This window comes from Cyanistes caeruleus, chromosome 14 (genome assembly GCF_971803275.1).
Source record: "Cyanistes caeruleus chromosome 14, bCyaCae1.hap1.1, whole genome shotgun sequence".
NCBI classification, from domain to species: domain Eukaryota; kingdom Metazoa; phylum Chordata; class Aves; order Passeriformes; family Paridae; genus Cyanistes; species Cyanistes caeruleus.
The window spans coordinates 16,208,266-16,234,807 of NC_141714.1; the positions used below are offsets into that span (position 1 = coordinate 16,208,266).

The 26,542-nt window shown below is 44.5% G+C and overlaps 1 protein-coding gene across 3 annotated transcripts in view; it reads right to left on the reverse strand.

Moving 5' to 3' along the window:
• Window positions 1-4,561: 4,561 nt before the first annotated feature.
• Window positions 4,562-26,542, reverse strand: part of HDX (highly divergent homeobox) — a 40,213-nt gene continuing 18,232 nt past the window's right edge. For all 3 annotated transcript variants that reach the window (XM_086850029.1, XM_086850028.1, XM_023925923.2), the window contains 6 exons: window positions 21,727-21,873; window positions 18,104-18,311; window positions 15,059-15,138; window positions 13,410-13,493; window positions 11,258-11,380; window positions 4,562-11,045 (listed from right to left, as the gene is read on the reverse strand). In XM_086850029.1, the coding sequence (XP_086706155.1) occupies window positions 10,920-11,045; window positions 11,258-11,380; window positions 13,410-13,493; window positions 15,059-15,138; window positions 18,104-18,311; window positions 21,727-21,873 (768 nt within the window). In that variant the 3' untranslated portion in view covers window positions 4,562-10,919. The remainder of the gene's footprint in view (window positions 11,046-11,257; window positions 11,381-13,409; window positions 13,494-15,058; window positions 15,139-18,103; window positions 18,312-21,726; window positions 21,874-26,542) is intronic.

Consider the following 26,542-nt stretch of genomic DNA (forward strand, 5'->3'; position numbering starts at 1 on the left):
GTTTGGGAGCTCTGCCTCTCCAGACACGTCCTGTCATTCCTGCTCGGAGCTGCAGCAGCAGAGCCACTCCAGGATGGGGTGACCTGTGTGTCTCTGTCCCCATCCACCTCCCAGTTACCTCTGCCTCTCCTGTCTGCTTCAGAGCTGTCCTCTCCCCTAGGTACACCGGTTTTCTTTCCATGCCCTGAAACCCTGAGCTCACAAGATGTTGTGTGCAGCTCCAGCTCTCACAATACCCAACTGACTTAACCTGCATTTCCACCTTTGTGGGGCTTTATTGCTGGACATCCAGAGTGAGGTCACAGCAGTTTCCTCTCCCTTCTTTGGAGATTTCCTTTATCCAGGAAGCAAACATTCACTGCTGGAAGGGAGTGATCCCTGTGTGAGCCTGGCAGGGGTGTGGAGGTGATGGTGAGGAATGACAGGAACAGCAAACAAAATGTCCCTCACCTGGCTGCACCAGTCACTGCCCCAGGTGGGAAATCTGGGATCACTGCTGAGAGGGAAAATCCAAAATCAGTCTCTAATTACTGCTCATGGCCTGGCTGTTAATTGGAGCTGCACTGAACCCCAGCGTGGTGGAGCCAACTGAGCCACGGTGAGATACTGATTTTGTGGTGACTCAGAGGGGCTCCCACTGCCCCAGCCCCCTCAGAATTCCAGCCACACACACTTCCCTGCCCAGCCATCCACGGCCCATTCCCAGAGCCCATCTGAGCGTGGCTATAAATACACACCCAGATCATCCATCGACATTTAAATATAATACACTGCCAGAGAGAGGGGTTTTAAATATCTGAAGGATGTGGTATCTTGGAAACCGATTGCCTCGAGTTGCCCAAATCAATTACAGAGTGAATCAACACATGGCTCTGGCGTGGGAGCAGCGAGCAGCTGGCACTGCCACCCGTCCCTGTCCCCATCCCTGTCCCCATCCCTGTCCCCGGGCTGGGAGCACGGCAGGGAATGGCTCCGGGAGCCCCAGCTGCTCCTGCTCCCCCAGGACAGGGCACATCAGGGCACTCCGTGGTTTCATGTCTTAGCTCAGCTTCTTCAGCTGAATTAAAGAGAGGAAAACCCATGGAAAACAATCTGCAAAGGTGATAGGAGTCTTTATCTGGGAATGTTAGCACAAATTCAGTTTTACTGCTAATTGCTGACATTGTTTTGTCAATATTTTCTACCTGTCTTCAGCAGCACTCTGAAAATTGTGATTCCTGGTTCTTGCTGAGGACACAGGTCAGAGCCAGCTCACAGCCCCCCATGGCAGCAAGAAATGTCATTTTCAGCCACACACTCCAGGGTTTTGTATGAAAAAACCCCAGATTATTTAATATTTTAAAGAACGGAAACCCAGAAAATCAGATATTTCTGAAGTGTGGTTGTAGAACATGTAAAAATGGATCCATCCTTTTCCCATGGCCCAGATTAGGCAAAAGACACATTCCAGCAGGATTTTTCCCAAAAAGGGCTAAACCAGGGAGCCTGTGCCAGCGTTACTGGGCTGAAATCAGACTCTGCTGCTGGGCTGTGCAGGTGTCTCGTGAGGAGCCCACGATCTCATCCCCACACAGGAGCTGAGCACCTTCAGCTGCTTCATTCCCCCCTGATCAGTTTTGATTCCCTGGCCAAGCTCTGTAAAAAAGCCTGAAATTTTAAAAAATGGTCCAAAAACGGGATGATGTAGCCGGTAGAGTGTGGGTTGCTGAGAGAAGGCTGAGCTAAATATTTGGCAGAATTAAGCAAACCAGGAAAGACATGTGGGCATAAAGAAATAATTCAATATTCAATTTCTGGCAGAATTCATGAAATCTGTTTATAGTCGGGATCAGAGTGAGCCATTTATTACTATTATGGGAATGAAGGCCTGGGGGGGTTGGTTGCAATGGGTTTGCAACTGTTAAATGATTAACAGAACATTAAATTCAGGTTAATGAACCCGTGGTCTTTGGCCTGATGGGGAGTTTATTCCCAGATGACATTCTGAGGATTTGGCCTTCCCAAAATGGGCTCTCCTGGTGTGGCTGCTGCTCTCCTGCTCTGTCCATCCTTGAGGAGGTGGGACCTGCTGGGTGACTCCCTCAAATTCACTTCAAATTCCTCTGAATTCTGACCATGCCCAAAACCTTTGGAAGAAAGAGGTAAAGGGCTTTTAATTGAAAATTTCATGTTTAACAGAAAAGAGGAGACTTCCAGGGAAGATTGACACTGAGTTTTCCTTCAAAAAAAAGTCAAATGAGCTTTTTCTAGTGAAAAAATTCTACACAGTCCAAGATTATTCCAGATTTCCAGCAAGAAATAACCAAAAAGCAAGATCAAATAGTAGGTAAAGTCTGATAAATTTTACATTTCTTGTCCTTTCCTCCCCCTTCCTTCCCCACTCAAATAACAACTGCAAGTAAATAACCAGAAAACACCTTTTTTTCCTGTTTCTTTCTCCTCCCATTGCCCTTTTCCCCAGTCTGGAGTGGCCACTCCAGCTGTCCCTGCTGGCCACACATCCTCTCATCCCATGGAGCAGCTTTGGTGTCCCCAAACCTAAATCCACACAGGGAAATTGAACTGGAACATGCTCCTGGTTCATGGCTGCACCTTCAGTCTGATCTCAGTCTCCTCTTTACTAAACGCCAGATTTATTTTAATATTTGATTTTTCATTGAGACAAAAGTAGTTGTTCATTCTGAAATATGGAGTATGGGGACAGCTCAAGGCATTTTTCTCCAATTCCTGGGTTTTTTTGCCACCAGGTGGCAATGGAGCTGCAGCACCACCCGGCTCGGGAGGACTTTTCCCAAAACACCCGAGTTCAGGGTCCCAGAACACTTGTTAATAAATCTTTAGGGTCAGACAGGTTTAACTCCTCTCCATCCATGCTCTCCCTGGTTTTCCCCTCCCTTTCTGCAGCCGTAATTCCCAAGCTGGAATTTGGAATCTGGGCTCCAAAGCTCGGAGTTTGGGTGACTTCGGAGCGTGGGGAGTTCCATGAAGCGGGTTCTGCAAAGCCCCGGCCAAACCCGCAGGCACGGAGAGCCGGGAATGCGGCTGTGGGAGCCGGGAATGCGGGATCCGGGAATGCGGGAGCCGGGAATGCGGGAGCCGGGAATGCGGCTGTGGGATCAGGGAATGCGGGGTCCGGGAATGCGGGTGTGGGATCAGGGAATGCGGGAGCCGGGAATGCGGGAGCCGGGAATGCGGGAGCCGGGAATGCGGGATGTGGGATCAGGGAATGTGGGATCAGGGAATGCGGGTGTGGGATCAGGGAATGCGGGATTTGAGATCAGGGAATGCGGGATCAGGGAGTGCGGGATCAGGGAATGCGGGATTTGAGATCTGGGAATGCGGGATGTGGGATCAGGGAATGTGAGATCAGGGAGTGCGGGATCAGGGAATGTGGGATCAGGGAATGTGGGATCAGGGAATGCGGGATCAGGGATCAGGGAATGCGGGATCAGGGAATGCGGGATCAGGGAATGTGGGATCAGGGAATGCGGGATCAGGGAGTGCGGGGTCGGGAATTGCAGAATCCGGGATTACAGGATCCAGGACTGTGGCATCCTGGAATTCTGAGATACAGGAATTGCGGGATGCAGGATTGCAGGATCCGGGATTGTGGCATCAGTGATTGCGGGATGCGGGAATTGCGGGATCCCGCTGCCCTTTCCCGTATCCCGACACCCCAGGATGCACCCCGCACCAAATCCCTTTTCCGTTCCCTTTCCTGGCTCGGAGTGAAATTCCCGGGCTGTTTCCCAGCCTGGAGCCGCTCCGGGAGCTCCCCAAGCAGCGCCAGCTGCAGCTCCCCGAGCCCCCAGCCACGGGCACTGCCAGCGGGGTTCACACACCGAACTCGGGAAATGCCAAGGGATGGGATGCAAAGAGCACAAAGGGCTCAAATTTGGCTTAAAAATGGCTTTAAAAAAGCCCCAGAGCTCAAACCCCCCTGATGTGAACTGAGCTGGGTCCACTGGACACAAATTCCCCTTGGGAAGGGACATCCCACTGCTCCTGGGATATCTCACTGCTCTGGGACATCTCAGTGCCCCTGGGACATCTCAGTGCTCCTGGGACATCTCACTGCTCTGGGACATCTCACTGCTCCTGGGACATCTCACTGCTCTGGGACATCTCAGTGCCCCTGGGACATCCCACTGCTCCTGGGACATCTCATCTCACTGCTCTGGGACATCCCACTGCTCTGGGACATCTCACTGTTCCTGGGACATCTCACTGCTCTGGGACATCTCACTGCTCTGGGACATCTCATCTCACTGCTCTGGGACATCCCACTGCTCCTGGGACATCTCAGTGCTCCTGGGACATCTCAGTGCCCCTGGGACATCTCACTGCTCTTGGGACTCCTCACTGCTCTGGGACATTTCAGAGGGCTCCAAGTTCTGCATAAAATTCTAACTCTGAAAAGCCACTCCGTAAATAATGAATTAATTTCTAATGTGGGAACTGAAGAATTAGGGTTGAGCCCCAATGTGGATTTAATTCTTGTTGCTCTGAACAGAACTGAACATTTATAAGGCCATAAAAAAGACAGAAACGGAGAAGTTCATATAGGAAAAGGAGTTAATTCACCTTTATTTCATTTCTCCATAGTCCCAAACTTGACAGACGTAGAAAAATATCCTTGAGTCAGTAGACAAATTTACCAATGCTAAATAGCCCTTTTCTCTGACTATCTGGGCCACCCTAAATACATTTGTACAAGCATTACTTCAGGGGGTTTCAATAAAAGGTTCTTCTAAACCATAAACAATAAACTACAGAGGAAAAACTCGAGCTACCAAAGCATGCAGATGAAGGGATCTTCCAAAACTTAAAAAATATAATAAAATAAAGAAAGCAAACCAACCTTGAGATGCATTTGGGAGAGAAAACAAATTAGGACAATTTGAGGAAAAAAATAATTAATTAAGAGAAGTCAAAGCAAACTCTGTAAAGGATCTGTGGATAAGTTAAATTATCTATGGCACAACTTTTCACCAAAAAAAAAAAAAAAAAAATGAAGGCAAAGACCAACGTTTTATATAAAAATAGCTGAGCAGGCTTCTAAAGCAGGAAATCAGCATTTCCAATGATGACTCTGTTAATACAAGATTATAAATACCCTTTATATACACAGAAAACCAACTCAATACAAACGTCTGGACTGTTTCTCCGGGCATCTGGCACTCCAAATGCCCAGATCAGGTGTCCTGGACCATAGTGGAGGTACTTCAGTTGAAGGTTTGTAGTAGTTTCTTTGCTACACATACTGATACAAATGATAAAAATGCAATATAAATAGTGATTTTCACACAGAAACTTAGGAATTTGCTCAGGTTACAAAGCTTAAGGAATTGGCCCAGAAGGAAATGATAAAAGACTTAAAATTATCAATTATCCTGTTTTGTAGGTGAAGGAAAACATCCAAGTTATATAATAATATCTAAATTTTCATAATTTTTTTTTTTTAATGAAACTGATTCCTACAGTGAAAACAAAGCAGAAATTATCATGGCAGATAAGATTCGTTATCTTTTCAGAAATACAGCAGTTTATTTCCAAGATCACTTAGAAATACCATTATTATGGGTATTTTCATAAATTTCCAGGCCTCAAAGTTACCAGTTGCAAGGACATAAACAATAAACCATATTTGTATGGATGTATCTGACTCATTTTCAGAACTATGCAATTGATATGCAGCAAGACACAAAAATAAAGAGCAAATGAAATATCTTTGAGAAGAATGCCATTAACGTTTCAAGTTAAAATACTTTTGTAGAGCTACCGTGATCAAGTTCAGTGTATCTGTGCACATTGTAAATCTGCATCTGTGTGCTCACACACACTCAGTAACCCCAGAAATAACCCCAGAAATGATAAAATTTCCACTGGAAAAGGCAATTTCCCCCCAGCACGACTCAGTGGATTTGCTAATGACCTTTTGAACTGTGTTTCACAAAATCTGCAGATAAAGCAGAAGCTCTTGTTTTCCACAGCACAGAAACCTTTCAGTTCATTAAAATTTTCTTAACTACAACTAAGCACCTTCATTTCTGCCTCCTTGTGCCTGATTCCCTCCATCCCCCTTGTGCATCCTGCCACCCTTCCCCTGTACTCCAGGGAGAGAAATGTGACGGGGGAAATTCAAGGAACTCCTTTCAGATGAAACCTGAATACAAACGTGGTCTAAATCTACATTTGACCTCGGTTTGTTACTGACCCATTTTCATCTAACACTTCAAAATTCTTTCTACAAGGTCTCTATAAAGTTATGCCAAAAAAGGGAAACAACTGAAACAAAAATCTGCAGAGGTATTTATGAACTGTGATGTCTCAGAAAGTGTAAAATCCTTTTCCTTACAGTGCTGAGATCACTGACTGCTCTCTCAGATTAAGTCATCTGATGCACTGAGCAAGGTTCCAACAATCATTTATACCAGAATTAAGGATAATATCCATTTCTCACAGTAACTGCACCAAAACCAGCACAGCCATCATCCTTCAGCTTTAACAGAAATATTTTCTCCCATTAACACACGCTAAGCTTTTCTCCCTAATATCCCATTATTTCCTTCTCCACGGATTGTGATAAACACAAATACAGGAAAATAGCACTAAATTAAAAACAAAAGTGATGGCTCACACTCAGCAAAAACCAAGCACAAACTGAAGGATGGATGTTGGGAATAATTTATTGCCTATAAAAGGTTAAAAAAAAATTCCTAAGTTCACATTTTCTGTGTGGGTTTAAGGGGTGTCACGTTTCAGAGGTAGCATTGTGTAAAATGTAAAACAGAGCTGGAAAAGAGTTATTGACTTAGTTCAGTAACATGGGAAACTGCTCCCAGAGCCAAAGCACTGACCTGAACTGTTTTCCTTCCAGGAATATCCTTGAACACCTCCTTTAGCCAAGAGGATTTGCTCCTTTGTGGGAAAAGAACCCCCACAAGCCCAAGGCTCTGACCCGTTCCTGTCGCCTTCTGACCAAAGCAGCTGCTGTTTTTCAGAGCAATAAACACCCAGATTAAACTCCTGTTCTTTCATGAAAAACACCCATTTTGCTGCACTGACTTTCTTTTCCCCCAAAACTTTTCAGATTTCACATTTGGTCGATGTGATAAAACGTTCTTGATTAAGGAAATCAAGGACCACGCTCCAGCCGGTGTTCTCTGGCAGCCAGCTGGAGTTTCCTCACTGCCCACCCCTAACTTTGCTCAGGCACCTCCCAGCTGAGCTGGGAGCATTTGGGGCAGAAAAGGCAGAGTCTGGCTGGGCTCCAGCCCTGCAGCCCCTGGGGGAGCTGGGCAGGGGCTGGAGGCTGAGACCCGAGAGCAGCGGCTCCGTGCGGAATGACGAGGGGAAGGTCAGAGCTGTGCAGGAGTTTGTGTTCAGGGATGCAGCAGTGCAAGAGATCCCAGCGGGGAGGGCAGATCCATCTGAAGCAGGGATTCCCATTCCCAGGCCAGGATGTCCATGGTGCTGCTGGTTTGTTCCATCACTCCACCTGTCTGAGCCCGGCAGCACACACAGCTTCTCCCCTTGGAGAACAGACTCTCTAAAGCTGCTGCCCAGTTCAAGATGAGTTCAAGTTCCCTTCCTCCCTCACAGGGCTGCAAAGCCCCAAACTCCTCATTTCACACTTTTTATTGCCTTAGTGAAAAGGAATACTTGGAGAGATTAAAGTGCAGAGCTGCCTCAGGGCTGGGCACTCCAGAAACCTCGTATGGTTCATCTGCTCAGGTACCTTTAAACCTGCCCCAAAGTCACCTGCTGGAGTCTTTTCTGTTTTATTGGAGTATTTCCTGATACTGCTACTCCTGTCAGACCTACGGATGAGACTGAAACATCACCTGCAGGGGGAGGAAAGGAGGTAGAGCTCCAGCAAACAGGGTTTAAACCATGAGCAAACCTTCCTGCATCAAAAACAGCTCCCCAGGGAGAGCCTGCCCTGCCTCCGGGTGAAGTGTCTGTTCTGGGCTGCTTTCCCACCTTTTCTTCAGAGAGGTATCACTGATGTTCCCATGGATGCTTTAGCAAAGAACAATGCCAGGGAAGTCACTGTTCATGGACAAAATAAATGAGAGACTTGGCAGGAGGGTCAAACATTGATACATGGCCACAGAAAGGTGATAAAACCACCCACACATGGCCCTTCTGCTGCAGGGATAATTCACATTAGAGTCACTCCCTGCAACAGAAAGGGGGCTGATTCCTGGCACCCTGAAAAGCACAGGATGAGCTTTATCTCCTATGGAAGGTTATGAAATGATGAACTGCACTTAAAGCAGGTGTTTGTTACCATCCTACAGACATGGGAAACACCCTGAACCCAAACCCACCCCAGAGCCAGCCCCACTGCTCTCCACCAACATTTAACCACCACTAATGGTAACAGGCTTTTGGTGGAAATACACTGATTCTGAAAAAAACCCAGCCAAGAAACCCAGCCAAGGAACTGTGGAGCATCCTCCTCCCCAGACTTCATTATTCAGGGATAGAATTTATACCCTTTTTCCCTGACTATCCTGTAGTGTTGTCAAGGCTGTGTTTTGTCTCCCCACAGGAGAAAGGACCACAGAACATCCCCCAGGGATGGGGTGGGCCTTGACTGCAGCTCATCTCAGCTGCACATCCAAGAGGATTCCAGATTCCTGGAGAGCAGGGACTGACATAATTGCTTGTATCTAGCAAACAGTTTTCAAAATTCACTCCTTCCATCTGTTTGGATATGAAATAGCAGCAAGACAACAAAATAGGAATCATCAATAGAAGTTTCTCTTGCAGGAAGGCAGATGATTTAATTGACCATGAAATTGGGAACTCCTGTTAGAGTATCCTGCCCTCTGTCATGGGAATTCAAGTGGAAGAAACAGGAAAGCAGGGTCCAAATAGTGTCAAATCCCAGCACTGTTTTGTTTTTTTGTAATTTCACAGAAAACAAGAGGTTTCATTGTCAGTGGCACAAATTTCCTATCTAAAAAGAACACCAACAGAAACCATTGTTGGCCTGGCATAGAAAACCCTTTATAAATGAGTTTTTCAGAGTGAGAATTCCAGCTCAGCTCTATCCTCCCTGTGAAGGACAGCTCTGTGAGCTCTGCTCTCAAACCTCCATTTCCAGCCGAGTTTTAATGCCTCAACTCACACACAGGCCCAGCAGCTTGGAACTCTGGGCTTTCTCTGTGGAAGGGTAGGTCTGCTGGGAACTTACAGAATTGTGCAGGAGGCAGAACTGTGAGGCTTTTGGGTTTTCAGAACACCTTTTAAAACCATTCCTGCCCTTTCTGCAGCTGGTATTTAACAGTATTGCTAAAAGCTCCTCGTGCCCAAGGAGAGGAGAGACTAAAAACCTGAAAGAACAGAGCTCACTACTCATACTAAACAAAAAGAGCCGTACAAGTGGTTAGGGAGGAACTGATCAGACTGAGAAAACCCTAAACCCCGAGTTTAATCCCTGTATTAAAGAAAAAAAGGTGTTATTTCCCCAACACTCTGGGTTTTCCGAGCTTAGACCTCCCACTGAAATTAAGGGGATTACTCACTGCATGAACAAGGATTCCCCAGAGTCAATTATTATTTGGCATAAAATGGGAAGATCAGGTTTTTTACCAGACTGAAGTATCTGTGTGAAAAATGCTTGCTGAGGGATATTCAGGTTGGAATTGGAGCACCAATGCCATGGGCAGGCACCTGCAGCATCCCACAGAACCATCCTGGAGGAAAAGAGCTCCAGACCTGCCTTGGACTGGTCACCACCCTGCCAACAGCACTGCCATGGCCAGGCACTCCCTGGCCACAAACACACCCCACTGAATCCATCTGAACATCTCTGCACATCCATTCCACCACAGCAGCGAAGGGATCCAGTGCCAAAAGCTCTGGGAAAGAAGAAATTCTTTAATTAACTTAACTTTAAATTTTAATTTTTAATTAACTTAAATTTTTACTGAATATTCAGTTTAGCCCCTGCCTGCAATTGAGATCCAAGTTTAGAAATGGCACTTGCCAAAAAATGCACCTGGCAGGGCTTCAGACCAGATCTGCAAAACTCACTTCCAAACACTGGGAAACCTTTCAGGATGCAATGACAGCTGTGAATTCTGACTGGCTTGGTAAACTGGAGCAAAGTTTGTGAAAAAATATATAACCAAGACTTAAAATAATAAGCATAAAATTAGCATTCAGGCTTTGACAAATAGAAACCGTGACTACAATCATTAAACTCTAAAGAGTGTAAACATCCAATCCCATTGCTACAGTATTAGGAAGTTGTGTCCTGCAGCTATCAGGGTTCCTATTTCCACCTCATTTCTTCCAACACTTATCACTGCTTCTTTGCATTAATAATTTATTGATGATAATTCAATTTTTTCAGTTAGCCTTTCAAGGTTTTTTCAGCTATTTTGGTCAGAAAAATGGAAGATTTAACAATCTCAAGTCAGAAAATGAAAAACACTTCAGTTTAATTTCAGGTTTGCAAGCACAACTCAGAGAAAGCCTGTTATTCTATTTGGATCCCCAATTTTTAGTCCACCTACCTGAGTAAAAATGGGGAAATTTATAATAAACAGGCCTGGGGAGCACGTGGAGCTGGAGAATTTGCTTTGTGTCACATGACATTTGTTTCCCACTCTTGCATCCCTGCTCAAAAAGACTTTGCTACAGAGCCAGAGTTGTTCTGGAGAGTCAAAGTTAATCCTACCCAAGACCAAGCTGATACCAGTGAACCTTTCCCTCACCCAGTTCTTTGATTTTCCAAACCCAACATTCCCAATTCCTGCAAGGCTGCGAGGAGCCACAGCCGCCCTCCAGCACAGCTCCTCCTCCTCGGGCTGAGGACACTGCAGAGCAAAAGCCTCTCTCTCTCCTGAGCCCTGCACCTCCCGTGGGGTTTCTGTTCTGTCTCTTCCAAAAAAAGGGAATCACAAACTGTCTGAGGCGTTCTTCTCCGACAGGGATGAGAGGCTGAATGAGGTATCATCGGGCTCCGGGGAGGTGTGGTTGAAATCCATTTCTTCAAGTTCAGGAGGTAAGTCTGAAAGCAGAGCCTACAAGGGAAAAAATATATCTAATATACCGGATATCCACTATTAAGTGTGGTTTTTATGTCAGCAGTGCTTTAAACAAAGAGTGAGAAAATGAATTCAGTTTTTCAATCATAATTTGAGCCTCTGGAATAATCCCAAGGGAGGGGCACAACACAAAAGGACAAACATCCTCTGATATTAAACACAGATATTAAAGCTGCTCCAGGATTTACCTGCTGCTGTTCCTTATCATCTGCTTTAATTGCAAGTATCAAACTCCGGGTAAACGTCTGCAGTTCAAAATATTTCTGTTTGTGGTTCTCCAGCTGACTCTCAATGAACCTGACTTCTTCACTCTGTGGGGAAACCAGAGAGTTCTGGGAATAATCTCAGAACCATGGAATCTTTTAGGCTGGAAAAGCCCTCTTAGACTGAGCCCAACCATTCCCCAGAACTGCCAAGGCCACCACTGACCATGTCCCCAAGTGCCACATCCACGTGTCTGTTAAATCCCTGCAGGGATGGGGACAGGACAGAGCTCTGCAATAACCACACCCAAACACCCTTGGGTTAAAACCAAATTGTCACTAAAGAATTGTTACTAAAAACTATTTTTAGTGTCAATGACAACCAAAGCCCAGATCTCTTCCTAGAAGTGATCAGGGGGCTGTGAGAAGAGACAGCAAAAAAAAATCCATTATTACAGCAGAAGGCTTGACACAAAAAACAGGGGAAATGACTTGAAAATTCCTCAAAGCTACCACGGATTAAAAGATAACATCCTCCAGTGCAGCTGGCTTTGACATGGATCAAGTGTCAGCTCACCAAGCTCCTCAGGATCCCTCGGGTTCCAGAATAAACAGGAATATCAGAGTGACAGAACAGTTTGGAAGGGACCTTAAAGACCATTTAGTTCCAACCTCCAGAGTTGTTTATGGGGCTGGAACTGGATGTAATGTATCACAAAATGAGGAAATATCAATAATTTGTGTGCTTTGGCTAAAAAGGCATTTTCCCAATCTATACTTGCAAATCTCTTAATTAAGAATTCAGATTTGATAAGAATTTCTATTTATTACAAGTATCTCTTCTCTTTCGACATTACTGGATCAAAATGCTAAACTTGTAGATCAGTGCAGAGCTAAAATTCATTTTGTCTGGTTATTCACCTTTGCAAACATCATGAAAATCAAACTGTTTATTTAGGTTACAAGATCAAAGGCATTGCTCATTTTTGCAGCAGGGCTCTGTTTAATAGCACCAAATCATGAGAGAATAATTAAAAAAAATGTATGATATTCATACTCACACTGGCTGGAATTCAGCTTTAGCTGACATGAAGAGCTATGACTACATGATGCTCTAAAGGTTTGCAACAAACCTTTAAAAATGGTTGTATTTTTGTTGGGTTTTTTTTTCCCAGAAAATTCACATTTTTTCAGTGAAAGCACTGCTCACCACACTGTTCCAGGTGACAACAGCTCTGGGAATGAGAGAGCAATATTCTGAGGCTTCCAAAAAAAATCAGCCGAGTTCTTCCCAATGGATACTCAGCAGCTGCCTGGTTAGCTCTGGATTTTGCCCAGCCCAGGAAGAATTCAGACTTAGGCAGAAAATTCAGGGAGTGATCAGTGCTGTCAAACAACAGCCATGGCTCTGCAGGGCACTGTCACAAGCAGCCTCTCACTGCACTGACAGGTGACATTAAGAGAAGGTCATTCCCTCTCCTGATTCATTCTCCACTGTACTTCCCAGGAAACTGCTGCTGGAAGGAGGAATTTTTGTTCTGTAGAGATGATCTGTTTATTATTTTGGTAATTTATTTTCAGGACAACAGACCTGGTTTCTAAGGGAAGAAAACAGCAATGGAGGTAAAAACTCCAGGAAACGTGGAATTGTGGCAACTCCTGGGAGAGCAGTACATGTAAAAACCCCAGCGAGACAGGAGCTGGCAGGATCCAACTGCTTCTCCTCCCTCCCACAGCCACCACTTCCAGGCATGTCCTGGGGAATGATTTCTCCTCAGATCCCCCCATTCCAGCAGAGGATTCCAGCTGCTCAGTCCCTTTCAGAGCTGGCAGCACCACGTTGCGGGAGAAGTGTCGCAGCATTCCAAGGAACAATTCTGGTGGAGTGGGTCCATAAATCCCTTTGTTGGGACACATGGAGGGAGCTGCAGCTCTGTAGAAATGGGGTTTTCCTGCCTCCATTTGGGTTGAAATGTGGATAAAGTGGCTGGAGGTGGGATGAGGGCATAATGTGCACACTGGGAAAAGAGCAGAGGAATTCAGGATCCCACAAGCCTTTGCTGAATTCCTGACACATCCACCCCCCTGAACTCCCTGGGGATTATCCCACTGTCCCTGACATGGCCCAATCACTCACCTTGTAATCCAAAAGAGAACTCATCTGATCCACTTCAGAATTGCTGATCAGATCACTCTCTTCATCATCTAAAATTTCTATTTTCTGAAACAGAAGCAAACAGCTCATTCCAACGCACAGAGGAGACAAACAAACGAGGATCCTCATCCCAAACGAGTGGGAAGGACGAGGGATGAAGGATGAAGGATGCACAGGAAGCTCTGTGCTGGCTCCTGAGGAGCTCTGAGCCGTGCAGCTCCCATTAGATGGCAATCATGCACCTCAGCCAGGAGATCCAGCAGGAATCCAGCGGGAGCTGCTGCCATGGAGACTCTGGCTGTTGACACAGGAGGAGCTCCCTGGCCCAGCTTTTTGACTTTAAGTTGCACATTTACGCTTTCACAGCCCCTGCTCTGCTCTGCTGTTGCAAAGGAGGGTCTGGAAATGTATCCCCTCTGGACAAACCATCACAGCAAGTCCTGAGCTGCTACTCACCTAAAGAAATCAAGGAGTTCTCTCCTCTGACCTTCCCTGACCAGAGTGCAAGGAAAATGCCTCTAGCTGTAGGGGATGCTGATCCAAAGGACACTTCCAAATGCATAAATGTGGACATTTTCACCCAATTCACAAAAATCTGGGGAGATTTTTATACTGGCCTCTAAAGACACCTAAAGCACAGTGTTAAGGCCAAGCTTAACACTGACTAAGACTCAGAAATACGTCCCAAGTTTTTTTACTGTTTTTGTTTTGACAGTTGTGATCATTTATGAACCTGTCCACAATAAGATAAAGCAATTTTCCAATTATTTTGGATGGTGTTTAACCAGTGTAGGGAAGGGCCCCCACTGGCCCAATCCATGTCCATGGGTCATTCCTGAGGTGTTAATTCAGGTTTTTCCTGCAGCATGTGGTCCCTCCTGCCTGCACACCAGGAATTTCCCTGAAATCACCGAGGAGAAATCCCTCCAGGGGCATTCCCAGCTCCCCCTGGCAGGACCCACCAAGCCCCCAAGCCTGTGCTGAAGGCAGGGAGGATAAAGCACATTTTGTGTGGCTGGCTGCCATCCCAGCTGAAGTGACAACAGCTCAGAGCTTCAATGTCCCTGAGTTCTGCTGCTCCACCAGACCCTCAGTAACACTGGCACTCAAATATTTTTGGTTTTAGACTCAGCTTGAGGAGAGAGTCTCTAAATAACTGCCATTCACATTCCCCTTCTTAGACACACTTTTTAAGATAGGAGGGGAAGGAACAGATTAGAATTTCAAATAGGAAAACCGTATCTCTTATGCAAATACAATGTATTTTTGTCCAATTTTAAGTGCATTTTTACAGTTTTGTTACAGTGTTTTCAGAAAAAAGTATGAAGAAACTCTTCCTTGGTTTTTTTCCGGTGTTGTATCAAATGACAAAATCTGGGGTTCAGGGGAGCTGAGCCTCTTGGACACCATCCCTGCAAACCACTTCTACTGAAGGTTTTAGGGTTTTTTCCTGCTGTGTCTAAGTATTTTTAGTACAGTTTTAAAGCTCAAATAGGAAATAATAGGAAATTCTCAAATAGAAATTTAACACACACAACTGAAGTTGTCAACTAGTGAAAAACACAGGTGCTGAACAACCTCAACATTAATTAAGGAGTTATTAATTGGTGGAAAAGGAAAGGTAAACATACCACATTATCAGTGGAAACTGGATTCTGGTCATCGTCTTTGTGGCCAATTTCTTCATTTTGAAGAGCTTCATTTGTCTCTTCTGCAGAAATAAATTGGTTTTGTCAGATTTCATTCCAATTTTATGCTGTAGGACCGTTAATGGTGTTTATCACTAAATGTCACAGCTGCTAAATCCAACAGCAAAGTCATGGTATCAATGTCTAATCATAAACAGAATATCTGCCTTATTAAAAAGACATCTTGTCACAAGCATTTCAGGCCGACATCAAACTAATTGTGACCTGAAACAATAACAAAACTCAGTTATTCTCTGTACCAAAACCTTCCCATTTGTAGGTTCAGGTTGGAATATTCAAAGTTGATGAAGAGTTTCACATCAGAGGTGTGCAGAAGTTGGGGTCTTTTTAAATGAAAATAAATTCCCACATGAAAAATTCTGCATTCCCTGAAATTCTGGGGGGTACATATCTGAATCCCACTTCCCCCTTGGTGACACTGATGGGTTTGGAACCAAAAACTTATCAGATTATGGCAAACACTTATCCCCAGTGAACCTAAAGTGCTTTTTTATGTATAAACACCTGAAAACAGAGCTGAGATTTCAGCCACAAAGCGTAAGATGATTCCATTGCCCTTAAAGGCCAAGGAGAACACAAAACCCACAAAAAGGGAAGCCTATTTACCCCTAAAATTTAAGTTTGTTTCTCATATTTACTTGACTTCTGCATATTAAAACATAAATCTATTACACATATTAAATATAAAGAGGAAAAGAGGGAAGGGGCAGCAGGTTCAGGAGATTCCAGGGACTGTCACCTTCTCTCAAACACAGGGATAACAGGATTTCCCTGGCATTACCAAAGACAGGGGAATGTTTAGGCCAGACCATACAGAGCCAGTTAATAGTTTTAAACAACTTTGATGTTAAATATCTCTAAACTGTGCTAGTTTGATTGGAAATTGTTTCAAATAAACTTCATGTGCCACTGGTCACAGCTCCATAGGACACTTTGTGCCAGGAGCACGTGGGATCAAAGGGGAGCAGGGAAGGGTGAAGGTCACTGGGTGAGGAAGCTCCTCAGGGACATTCCAAGGCACCAGGAACTCTGTAACCCTGGCAGTCACCCCTTGGATTCAACAGCTCCCTACAGCATTCCCAACTGCTTAAATATTCATCCTCAGCTCATGGAACCCGGCACAGCCCTAAGGACCTCCACTTACACACTGTGGATTCAATTAACACACAATTAAAAAAGGTGAGGCAATATGAGAGCTTTAATGATCCATTTTGCACCACAGCACAGCTTGTTTTTTTACATTTACACACTTCTTTTTAGAAGCAGAAATCATCAACTGTAATTCTAATTAGGTGACCAAAAATTGCTTTTGTTTGTCTTTCAGAGTGTTTTTTTGCTGTTGTGGTTTCGGTTTTTTAATAAATTAGGACCAAAAGTTATAGTTCTCAAACATTAGAACAATTCTCTATCTTGTGACTGAACACAGCCCATGAGTATTGGGGGAAATATTTTCCAGGAAGTTCAAAACCAGCTGAGCTGCAGCAGTGAAACCTCCTCCTTTGAACTGGAGAAATGAACAGAAATAATTGTTGTGGGAGAATAAAGGAATGAAAGTGGGACTCCTGGATGCTGTGGAAATCCTGTTGTTTCCTTGCACTTCCTTAGGCTTTGACACCAATAATGCACCCAAGTGCTCAGCCTCACCTTGCCTGACGAAAGCCTTGCTCAACAAACATGGGAGTTATTCCTCACTTGAACTACAACACATCAGACTCTTCCCTGTCACCATTTGCTCTCAAGCAGATCTGACTTAAATCAGCTCCTTCCACACCTCAGGTATATCAAGGATTCTGAGATTCCTCATCTCACTTGACCCATTTCTTCATCATCTTATTCCCTCTACAGCCAAGTATGACAAAGCTCTCCCAAACTCATTCCCAGCCGCTCTCCGTTCCCCTGGCTCTTCCCTTTAAATTGTTCTGAGGAAATGACAGGATCCAGCCTGGCACACTGAGCTGCAGCAGCAGCAGGCCCGAGGTCAGACTTTCTTTCAGCTTGGAGAGCAAAGGCTCCATTGATCTCCTCTAAGCAGAAGCACTGGGAGCAATTAGTGAGTGGGGGATGTGGCAGCTCATGGACAGGAGGGGCAGGGAGACATCGATCCCATGTGCTCCTGGGAGGGAAAAGGGAATTAACTTGAAGGCTCTTCTCACTCCAGATGCTGCAGTTTACTGAGGACACCCCCCTGTGTGTGCAGTTCCAAGGCTTCTGAGCTGGCCCCTGCTCCTGGCTTTGATCTGCTGGGTTGTGTTTGCCTGTCAGACAGAGCAGCAGGAGCCCTGGGCAGCTCCTTGCTCCAGCCTGAGCCGAGGGGTTCCCTGCCAGGAGAACTGGGAATGCACAGTCCCAGCAGCTCTGCTCAGTCCCAGCAGCAGCTCCAGCCACACCTGGGGTGGCTCAAGATCACAGGGACAGAACCATGGATTCACATGGAATCACAGCATGGCTTGGGATGGGAGGGACCTTAAAGCTCAACCTGTTCTACCCCCTGCCAAGGCAAGGACACCTTCCACTATCCCAGGGTGCTCCAAATGCCATCCAGCCCAGCCTTGGGCACTTCCAGGGATGGGGTGTCAAATGGAATGGCCACTCCAGCTGGCTGGGAAGAACTGAGCAGTTGGCAGAGAGCATTTCTTAAATCTGGCTTCCTTGTGAAGTGAGGCTTCCCCACCCATACTGACTGCCCAGCTCTCACTTGCACCAGCAAAACGTGAACTCTTGATCTGATTTCAGATGAATCTGGCAGAAATGGGGCTCCTATGATCAAAGGTTTATCCCGTCTTCGTACAACAAACCAAACAAAACTCTGAGACACAGAAGAAAGAGACCAAACAGTACCTTCAGCCCAGGTGGGGTGGAGCACTTGTGACTCTGTCAGACGTTTTTGAATGTGTACAACAGAACCCAAAGCATGCACACTGCACAAAATGGAAAATACAGGCACAGTAGTAACTGCATTCCAAATACCTTGTGAGCTTCCTTCAGATAAGCAGATTGATACTTCATCATTCCTATCATTATCATCCCCCACTTCAGTAGCAGTTTCCTCTCCTGGATTAAGTGCTGATTTAGAAACAAATTCAGATTGATCAGAGAAATCAGCAGGACCTCCTCTAGGGGGTGGGACCTCAATCCCCATTAAACGATATTTCCGTCTTCGATTCCCAATCCAAGTCTTGGAAGAGAAATAAACATGAGTGATATTAGAAACTATAACAACCAAGTGACATCAGCACATCTGGGCTACAGGAGCAAGGATGCAGCCAGCAGTTCAGGGACCTGATTATTCCCCAGTATTCCATCCTCCTGAGGCTGTTCCCCGAAATCCTGTGTCCAGGTTCAGCTTTCCAAGGGAAACAGGAAGGTGCACAGCAAAAGGAAAAGAAGCAATAGGCACAAGCAGCAGCCAAGGGAAGCTCTGACTGGAATTGAGAATATAAAAGAAAAAATAATGCTTTACAGTGAAGCAGAGGGACAGTTTGTCCATAGGAGCCTTGGTACATCCAGCCTTGGATGTACTCAACGTTTTACTGGACAACATCCTGAGAAACCTGACTTGATTCCAAAGTCAATCTTGTTCCAGGTAAAGAGCAGGAATAGGTGACTTTGTAAGGCCCACCTAAATTATTCAACAAATTTAACATAAGATCTTTGATCCAAGTTCTCCTCCTCCCCAACTTCCATAAGGAGACTGAAGCATCCGATGACCCAAACATCCCCCCTGTTCTAGGATTTCCTACAGCACAGAGGGAACTGGCCAAGGTGACACATCTACAGCACTCCCCTTGGAGGACAGAAAGCAACTTGGAAGAATAAAGCTCAGAGCAGCTCATCCTTCCAAAGTCCCCTTTGGCTGCAAGACAGAGCTTTAGGAAAAGTTGTTTGCAGTGAGTGCAGAGGAGTACACTGGGAACAGCCTGGGACATGAAGGAAACTTTGCCATAGTGGGATGGAGAGGGATGCTCTAAGTTCATCTTACATCAATAAATGATTTTCAAAGGGGAAAAAAAATAAGAAAAGGCCAACATTCTAAATTCTCCAAGTGGATCTGTACACCTGGTCATTAATTTGCCTTCTCTGACGAAGAAACACCTACACGAAAAATTATTAAAGATTCAGCATTTAACATGATGTAACAAGAATTGTCTGCAACTCTTCACCTCCTAAGAGTCTCCCTTCCCTTGTGTCACTCAGGCTTTCATCTTCTCATCTCAACTCTGCTCAACAGCCCCTGTACCCCAGACTCTTCATTCCATCAAAACAGTTCTCCATTGGCAACCCAAGATCCTTCCCAGAGCCAGGAATCCATTTCTTCACCAACTGCTACTCCCACTCTTCTTGGGCTGGCTCTCGTTCCCCTGCCAAACCACCTACACCCCCAGAAATAGGAGCAGCAGTTCCTGGGTTTGAAAACATGATCAGGTCATGGCAAAATGCACATCCTTTTCATGAGGCCTCTGTTCCAAATGGGTTTCCCAAGATATTAAAATATTTTAGGATTTTCTTTAAAGACTGACTAAACATCACTCTGGCCTTATTTCAGAAACACCTGCCCTGTTCCTCTTCCTAGGGTTCTGAAAAAGTTGAGTAAAAAACTTTTTGCTTATAATACTTTGATTACCAAAGAGAAAAAAGCAAAGGAATATTAACAGCAGTCTCATCTACTAAACACAGTTTCATGCTGTGCCAGCCTTAGGAAAAAAAAAGCCCTTTTAAAGCTGCATCTCTAACAAGCTAAAAGATAACATGCTGAACACTATTTTTAGCAAATCATTTTTGTTGGCTCATATTTGCTTTCCCAGCTTGCTGATTTTCCTCTTTGAAGAATGCACAACAGGTATGAAGAGAACTACCTAGATAGTTTTTTCTATTGCCTACAGTTTTGAGGAGAAAAATTAAAGGAAAACCCCCACACAAGCAGCCCTTTGAGATCTGGGTCTCTTTTTTCCAAGCTATGTATTGCCATTCTTTTAAATTTTCCCATTGTCTCGTGATTTTAACAAACAACGTTAACAAAATTTAAAATTGAATCTACCTCTTTTTTAGTAAAAAAGGCACTTGGGAAAGGCAGATCTTTTTACAGACTCTTCAAAGCAGAAAATCATTCAACATACTGAGAATGTCAGAGAAGATGAACATGTTTTGACAGTGTCTCAAATTAAATGGGGAAGAGAAGGTTCCACATCCTGCCTGCTCTGCTGAACAGAGAACATTCTGGAACAGCAGAACAGTGAGAGCAAGAGCAGACTGGAATTGCCATGAGGAAAATCACCTTGAGACTCCCAGCCCTAAAATACATTCTCCTTAAACATTTCCTTAAACATGTGAAGTGCATGGGATCATTTGTGAGTCTGTTCTGGTGCAGGTGATGCCAGAGCCTTCCTGGGCTCTCCCGGTCTCTGCCCCGAGGACAGAAACATTCCAGCAGGTGGAAAGGCTTGCACAGAGTTCCAGTGTCAGCCCTGGTGTGCCAATGAGGGTGTTCCCAAGGGAACAGACCGAGGGAGCCTGGGTGTCACTGTGCTGTCCAGGAGGTGCTGTCAGGGGGAACAGCTTCACCTTTCAGAGAGCAAAGTGAAGGCCTTGGTAAACAAGGAGCAGCTTTGCTCTCTACAGAGAAAAGAGTGATTTTCTTCAGCCTCCAAAAGTACAATCGGGTTTTTTAGAATTCCTATGTGGCCACAAAAACAAATAAACAGATTGGTGCTCAAGCTAAAAGCAGCTTTGGCAGCGTTTGGATGCACCAAGCCAGAGGTCTCCACAAGAGAGTTTCACCAAGGGCTCTCAGCTCTGCAGCAGTGTCAGGAATTTGGGTAACAGGTGGAAAAAGAGGATGAAGCCTGAAAGGAATAATCCCAATTGTCATGCCTGTCATGAGGGAAAGGAAGGCTCCTGTACTTGTCTGACTGCAACAGTGGGGCCATTTCCTGAGGCTGGGATGAGCAAATGAGACCCCAGAGCTGCAGGGTGCTGCTGCGTGTCTGCTCATCCAGGATACAGCAGCAACAACTTCCCAGCCTCTGGAAGAGATGAGGTACAGTGGTTCTTGGGAGCCAGGTTATCTGCAGCACACCTGTGCCTCCCTCAACCACTTATAGGGACCATCAAACTACACTAACTCAGAATTCCTCCATCACATCTCAACCTGCCCTCAAGACAGTCTTGAGAAATTTTTCTTTTCCTATTTTGGAGGATTTTCTTTCACACAATTTTCTTTATAAGCATGAATGAGAAGTATTTTCCCTGTATCTTTGGGAAAGCCCTTTTTTGGTATCTTATTAGCAATATAAATAGTACCTTTCAGTCTTCTAGGATCTCCCTCAAAAATGTAACACTTTTACTTAAAATCTTACTCAAGAGAATGTCAAACAGCTCGTAGTGCTGCTTCTGCTGCTGATCAATAAGACTCTTACCTGAGGGCTTTTACTAAATATAGACTCCAGAAAGAGCAGGAGAGCACTTCCCAACATGGTCATTCATTATGTAATACGTGAAATCTATTTCAAGCTTCCTCATGAAATTTTTAAAGCCTTTCATCTGTCCTATTTTTGCTCCTGCGACAAGATAAGGGAAGACTCTGGATTTCTTACCCGAACTATTTCACAGTCAACATTTAATTCTGCAGCCACAGCTTCAATTTTCTCTCTGCAGACTGAGCCCAGGCTGGTCATGCCATTGTCCCAGTATTTCTTTAGGGTAGCTAAGTCTCGGTCACTAAACTGTGTGCGGTCCTGTAACTGCAAGATAAAAAAAATACTGTTAGATTGAAAAAAATCTGCTTATCCTGAGCATTCATGTCCAGAGGTGTCCCACACAGTAACACACACGTTCTACTGTCTCCATGGCTCTTCTTCTCTTTTAAGTCTCCCTTAATAATTTGGTTTTTTTTTTATTTCTTTTTCTTTATCCAGGACACTTCAGAGTTCCCTGGGATTTGCTGTAAAGGCAGTGGAAGCATTAACACAAATTTGAGGCACTTCAGCTTTGTTTCAGCTCCACCTGATTTTTTTGGTAATTTGTTTTATCTCATTCTATAAGGCCTTACTGAAAATAACTTTTTTTCCCCCTTGTGCTGTTTACTCTCTCCACCCAATTTATGCAAATTATTCCCTAAAGGCTTTTCAAGTTTCTCACCCTCCCCCCTTAAAGTTCTTTTATCTTACTGCAAACTACAACATATGCATAATTCAAAGGATTCTGACTTCCTAAAGGGAATACTTTAATGTTTATGTGGTGAGCTTGAGTTTAAATTGGTTCCACTGTTTATCTGTGAGTTCCCAAACTCTTTGTCTACATTTATCAAAACATGTGATAGTGGATCAGTGATAAAAGGACTAACACTGAAAAAGAATTCCTAAACATCTTACCACTGTTTGAACTGGTGTGAGCACAGAATGTATTTCTCTAGAAGAGCTCCCAAGCTTTATCAAATGCTTTTTACACAGAATTTTATCTAAAATCTACAGTTTCCTTACACCAACTCATTTTTACTTCTGCTGCTATTCAGAGGACAGAAAATCAACCACAAAGTCTGCACTCATAACTTGTAGCCCATGTGCCACATGTGTCATTATTTCAGTAGCTGAATTGTGCTCATGATTTCAATAGCTGAATTCTCTGTTTGCTCATTTAAAAACCATTAAAAGTTGGAAAGAAATAATTGTAAATGGAATAAAAAGTAATTTCACAGAACTAGGATCATCTGACAATCTTGTACAGTTCCCAGTTCTAGTTTTTGTTATCTTCAGAACATTGTAATTGTTGCAATTTTCTTCTCTTAAAAGTTACTATTTCTCAAAATGTTAGATGTACTTGAGTCTCATCAATGTATGAACATAAAACAGGGGCATCAATTATTGTCTTCCTAAAATAATCCCAGTAAAAAGATGCACAGATAAATTCAAATATGGTCCTGTTACACTTGATCACCTTAGAGTTTTTTTCCAATTTTCATTAATCCACGATTGAGTACGTAGCAGGCACTCAGAGCTTTTCCTGGCTATCATTCCATCATGCCAGTCTGGAATCAGAGGAGCTGTTCCCAGCCTGCCTGTGCCACAGCTGATGGTGTCAGAGTGGGGATGGTGAGGAGCACCCTGGACAGCCCTGGGCAGCCCAGCACAGGGGATGCTCCCAGCCAGAATGCTCCAGGCCAAGTTCATCCCAAAGGAATCCACTTGGCTCACTGAAGGCTGCTCCAGGCTGAGCAAAGCACAGCTCCACACTCAGGCAAAGCCAAATCCCCGCTTCGCCCGGAGCTGCCGCTGCTCTCGCTGCACGCCTGACCTGAGCTCCTCCTGACGCCAAGCCATGTTCAAGGAACAAAAGTACAGCCATCTCCTGGATCACTGCAGCAATAACTCCTTTTATAGCTGCTGGCAAAACAGTTTGGGACTTGGGCTCTGCTCTGCAGCAGCCCAGCACCGAGGAGAGGGAAGGCAGAGGAGTAACAGCAGTGCACAGAAAAACAAGGCACTCTGTCTGTCCATACTCCTGAGTGCCCAGGGCAACCTCACCTCCTAAAGGACAGTGGGTGTTTTTTAAACATAAATAACTACCATTGCCTGCTGGCTCTGCAGAGTTCACACTGCTGGAGGCCCTCGCAGTGAACTCACAGAGCTCCCTGTGATCGGTGCAGGGACACAAAACCCCCCTGGAACACCCAAATTTGCCTTCCCAGGTGCAACTCTCCCATTTCAGCCCATTCACTTCAGTGTTGCACTCAAGGATCCTTGTGGGGTCCCTTCCAGCTCAGAATATTCTGTGAAATGCTGTGGAGCACCAGGAAATGTGCCTGGTGTTACAGCACAGGTAAGGGAGAACCCTTGCTCAGGTTGTCTTCTCCCAGCCCAGTGGTTGCAATGGCCAAATTAGAACAAAACCAATAAAAACAATTAGAAAGTCCAGCTGCTGGTGGAGGAAGCTCAGGTTTCTTCTTGCCACGTTTCCCAGTTATTCAGAAATGAAAGAAAGCCAGGGCAAGGACTTGGTAACAGGAAAAGTGATCTGCAAGAGGATCCTGCCTGGGACAAAAGACACCCAGTGCCTGCCTCGAGTTCCCTGAGAGATGGTGCTCAGGAGGGTGCAGAGTCTGCTCAGCTTTTAATTACTCAAAACAAGGACTTTACATGAAAAAAAAAAGAATTTAGCAAAAGCCTAGCCTTCAAAAATTTTCCTTAGAAAGCAAAGTCAGATCTTTTCCATTTTAGTGGGTAGATATTAATTCTGATGACCTACTGCAAATGTTTCAATAAAAATCTTATTAGATCATCACTATTCAATGATTTTCACCTCACAAATACTCTATCATCATGATAATATATCTTATATTTTCTACTTTGGAGTCTCTGTCTCATTTTAGCCATTTTGTTCTGCCAAGACCAGCGCTGAGCTCTGCCAAGTGAGCAGCTCCGTGGGATTGCAGAGATCCTGAGGGATCGTCATTTACACACCCTGCTCTCAATTGCTGCATCAGCATCATGGGATCAGTGTCAACCTTTAAGCTCAGTAGATGTAAATGACACTTGAGCATGTCCAAATCTCAGCTCCAGATTAGCTGCCTTCGTGTAACACGCTGTGCCATGGGCTTTATCAGCAGTTTCTTAGGGAAATCACAAACTACCTTCAATTACAGGATCATCCCCTCGACATGGATCATACCCAAGTTTGACTCCTGCATTATGAACTGCTTAAAAATTACATAATGACTTTTGTCAGAAAATAAAGCATAGAACTTCTACATTGTACACGTAACTAAGCTTCCATCAATTTAGTTAATAACCTTCTCATCAGAGGAAATGAAGGACCAATGGGAAATCTCAGAGCCCTACAAATATCATGATATTCATCATTATAGGAAAAAATAAAAAAGATTATATTGAAAAGTTTCATATTTATGGCAATTCTTTTAGGTGAAGTCAAGCCAGTAATTCAGTTCTTATTTTTTACATCATTAACTCAGCTCTGAATACAATTCTCATTTTCTTTCTTCAGATACCCGGCTTGCTGATTCAAGCCTTGCCTTTATCCTTGATGGTGCTGGCTGTTGGCTGAATCCTTTGCATTTCCCACTTCTGTTGGCCACAGTTTAAAAAGCAGGAGATGCTTTGTCCAGCAGAATCCAGCCTATCCATTCCCAAGGAAAAGCCAATCGAATCAGCAGCTGTGCCTTGCGCAGGGTTAAACCCGGCTTATCCCCGACCTCCCAAGTGTAACAACAACATCCTTGGAAGAGATGACCCAGTTTATTAGAGACATTTCTGGCTCTGTGCCGAGCCCCTGGTCCCCCCCCACACTGTGCAGCAATATCTGTGGTGCAAATCCGGTGTCTATAATTGGGATGAATAATTGCACGGAGTGGAGTGTCCTTATCCTGCCTTTTCTTAGAGCCTGCGTTTTTAGATCGGGTTTTATGCATCAGTTGAAAATGTTTCAGGCCACGTGCACAAAAGCTATACACAAATTTCAGATTATTAATCAAAGACATGCTAAAAAATGGAAGAACTAGAGGTTTTATACATAACTTGCATTTATGCTGCAGCTGAGCACTGTGCGTGGTGTTCATTTCAATTGCAGTGAAATCATATTAAATCAACATTCAGTTCTGATACTTGGTGATGAAATGGGCTGAGGTAATGGTTATTTTTAGCAAACAAACCTCTCACAAACAAATTTTCCATGCCTTTGATCCCTGTCACTGCTTCTCTGTTATATTTTGGGAGAAATGGGAAGATCAGAAGCACTCAAAGTATTCAAGGTATGAACAAATCCCAGATTTTCTGTACAAGCGCAGTGTCACTTTGCCTTATTCACCTTTCCCAGTGACACCAGCACGGAGCTCTCTGAACCCTGACACTAATTAATATCTGTTTCCTTCAGAGGATTATCAATTCCCACCTCAAGATCTTACTTGTATGTATTAACAGTGATTTCTGAATAATTCCACTATGTTTCTCCTTTCCCATCTGCACCATTTAATATCACTCTTGCTTTCCAGTTTATTATTTCTTCATTTCCCACACACAAATTCCAAAGGTCTGCATTTTCCCTTAATAACCAAGATATTTAACTTCATTAAAGCTGTGCCAGATTACACATTCCTTCAGCCTGAGGTTTCAGCTTCGGGTTTCACCAGTGCCACAAAGCTGCCCCTGGCAGTGACACCCATCCTGAGCTGGACACAGCTGCACAAACTCAGGCACAGAGGTGTCTGAAGGCACCCTCCAACTCTCCCTGCTCACACACCATTGAGGAACACACTTTTAGGTGTCTGCAGCAGAGACTTTTTGCATCTTTCCCCACTGGTTGGGTAAGCTGGCAGTTTGCTCTGATGGAGGCATAACTGATAAATATTTCATAGCACCCCATTGTGAGAAGAGCTGTAACTGCTTCAGCACTCAGCCAAAA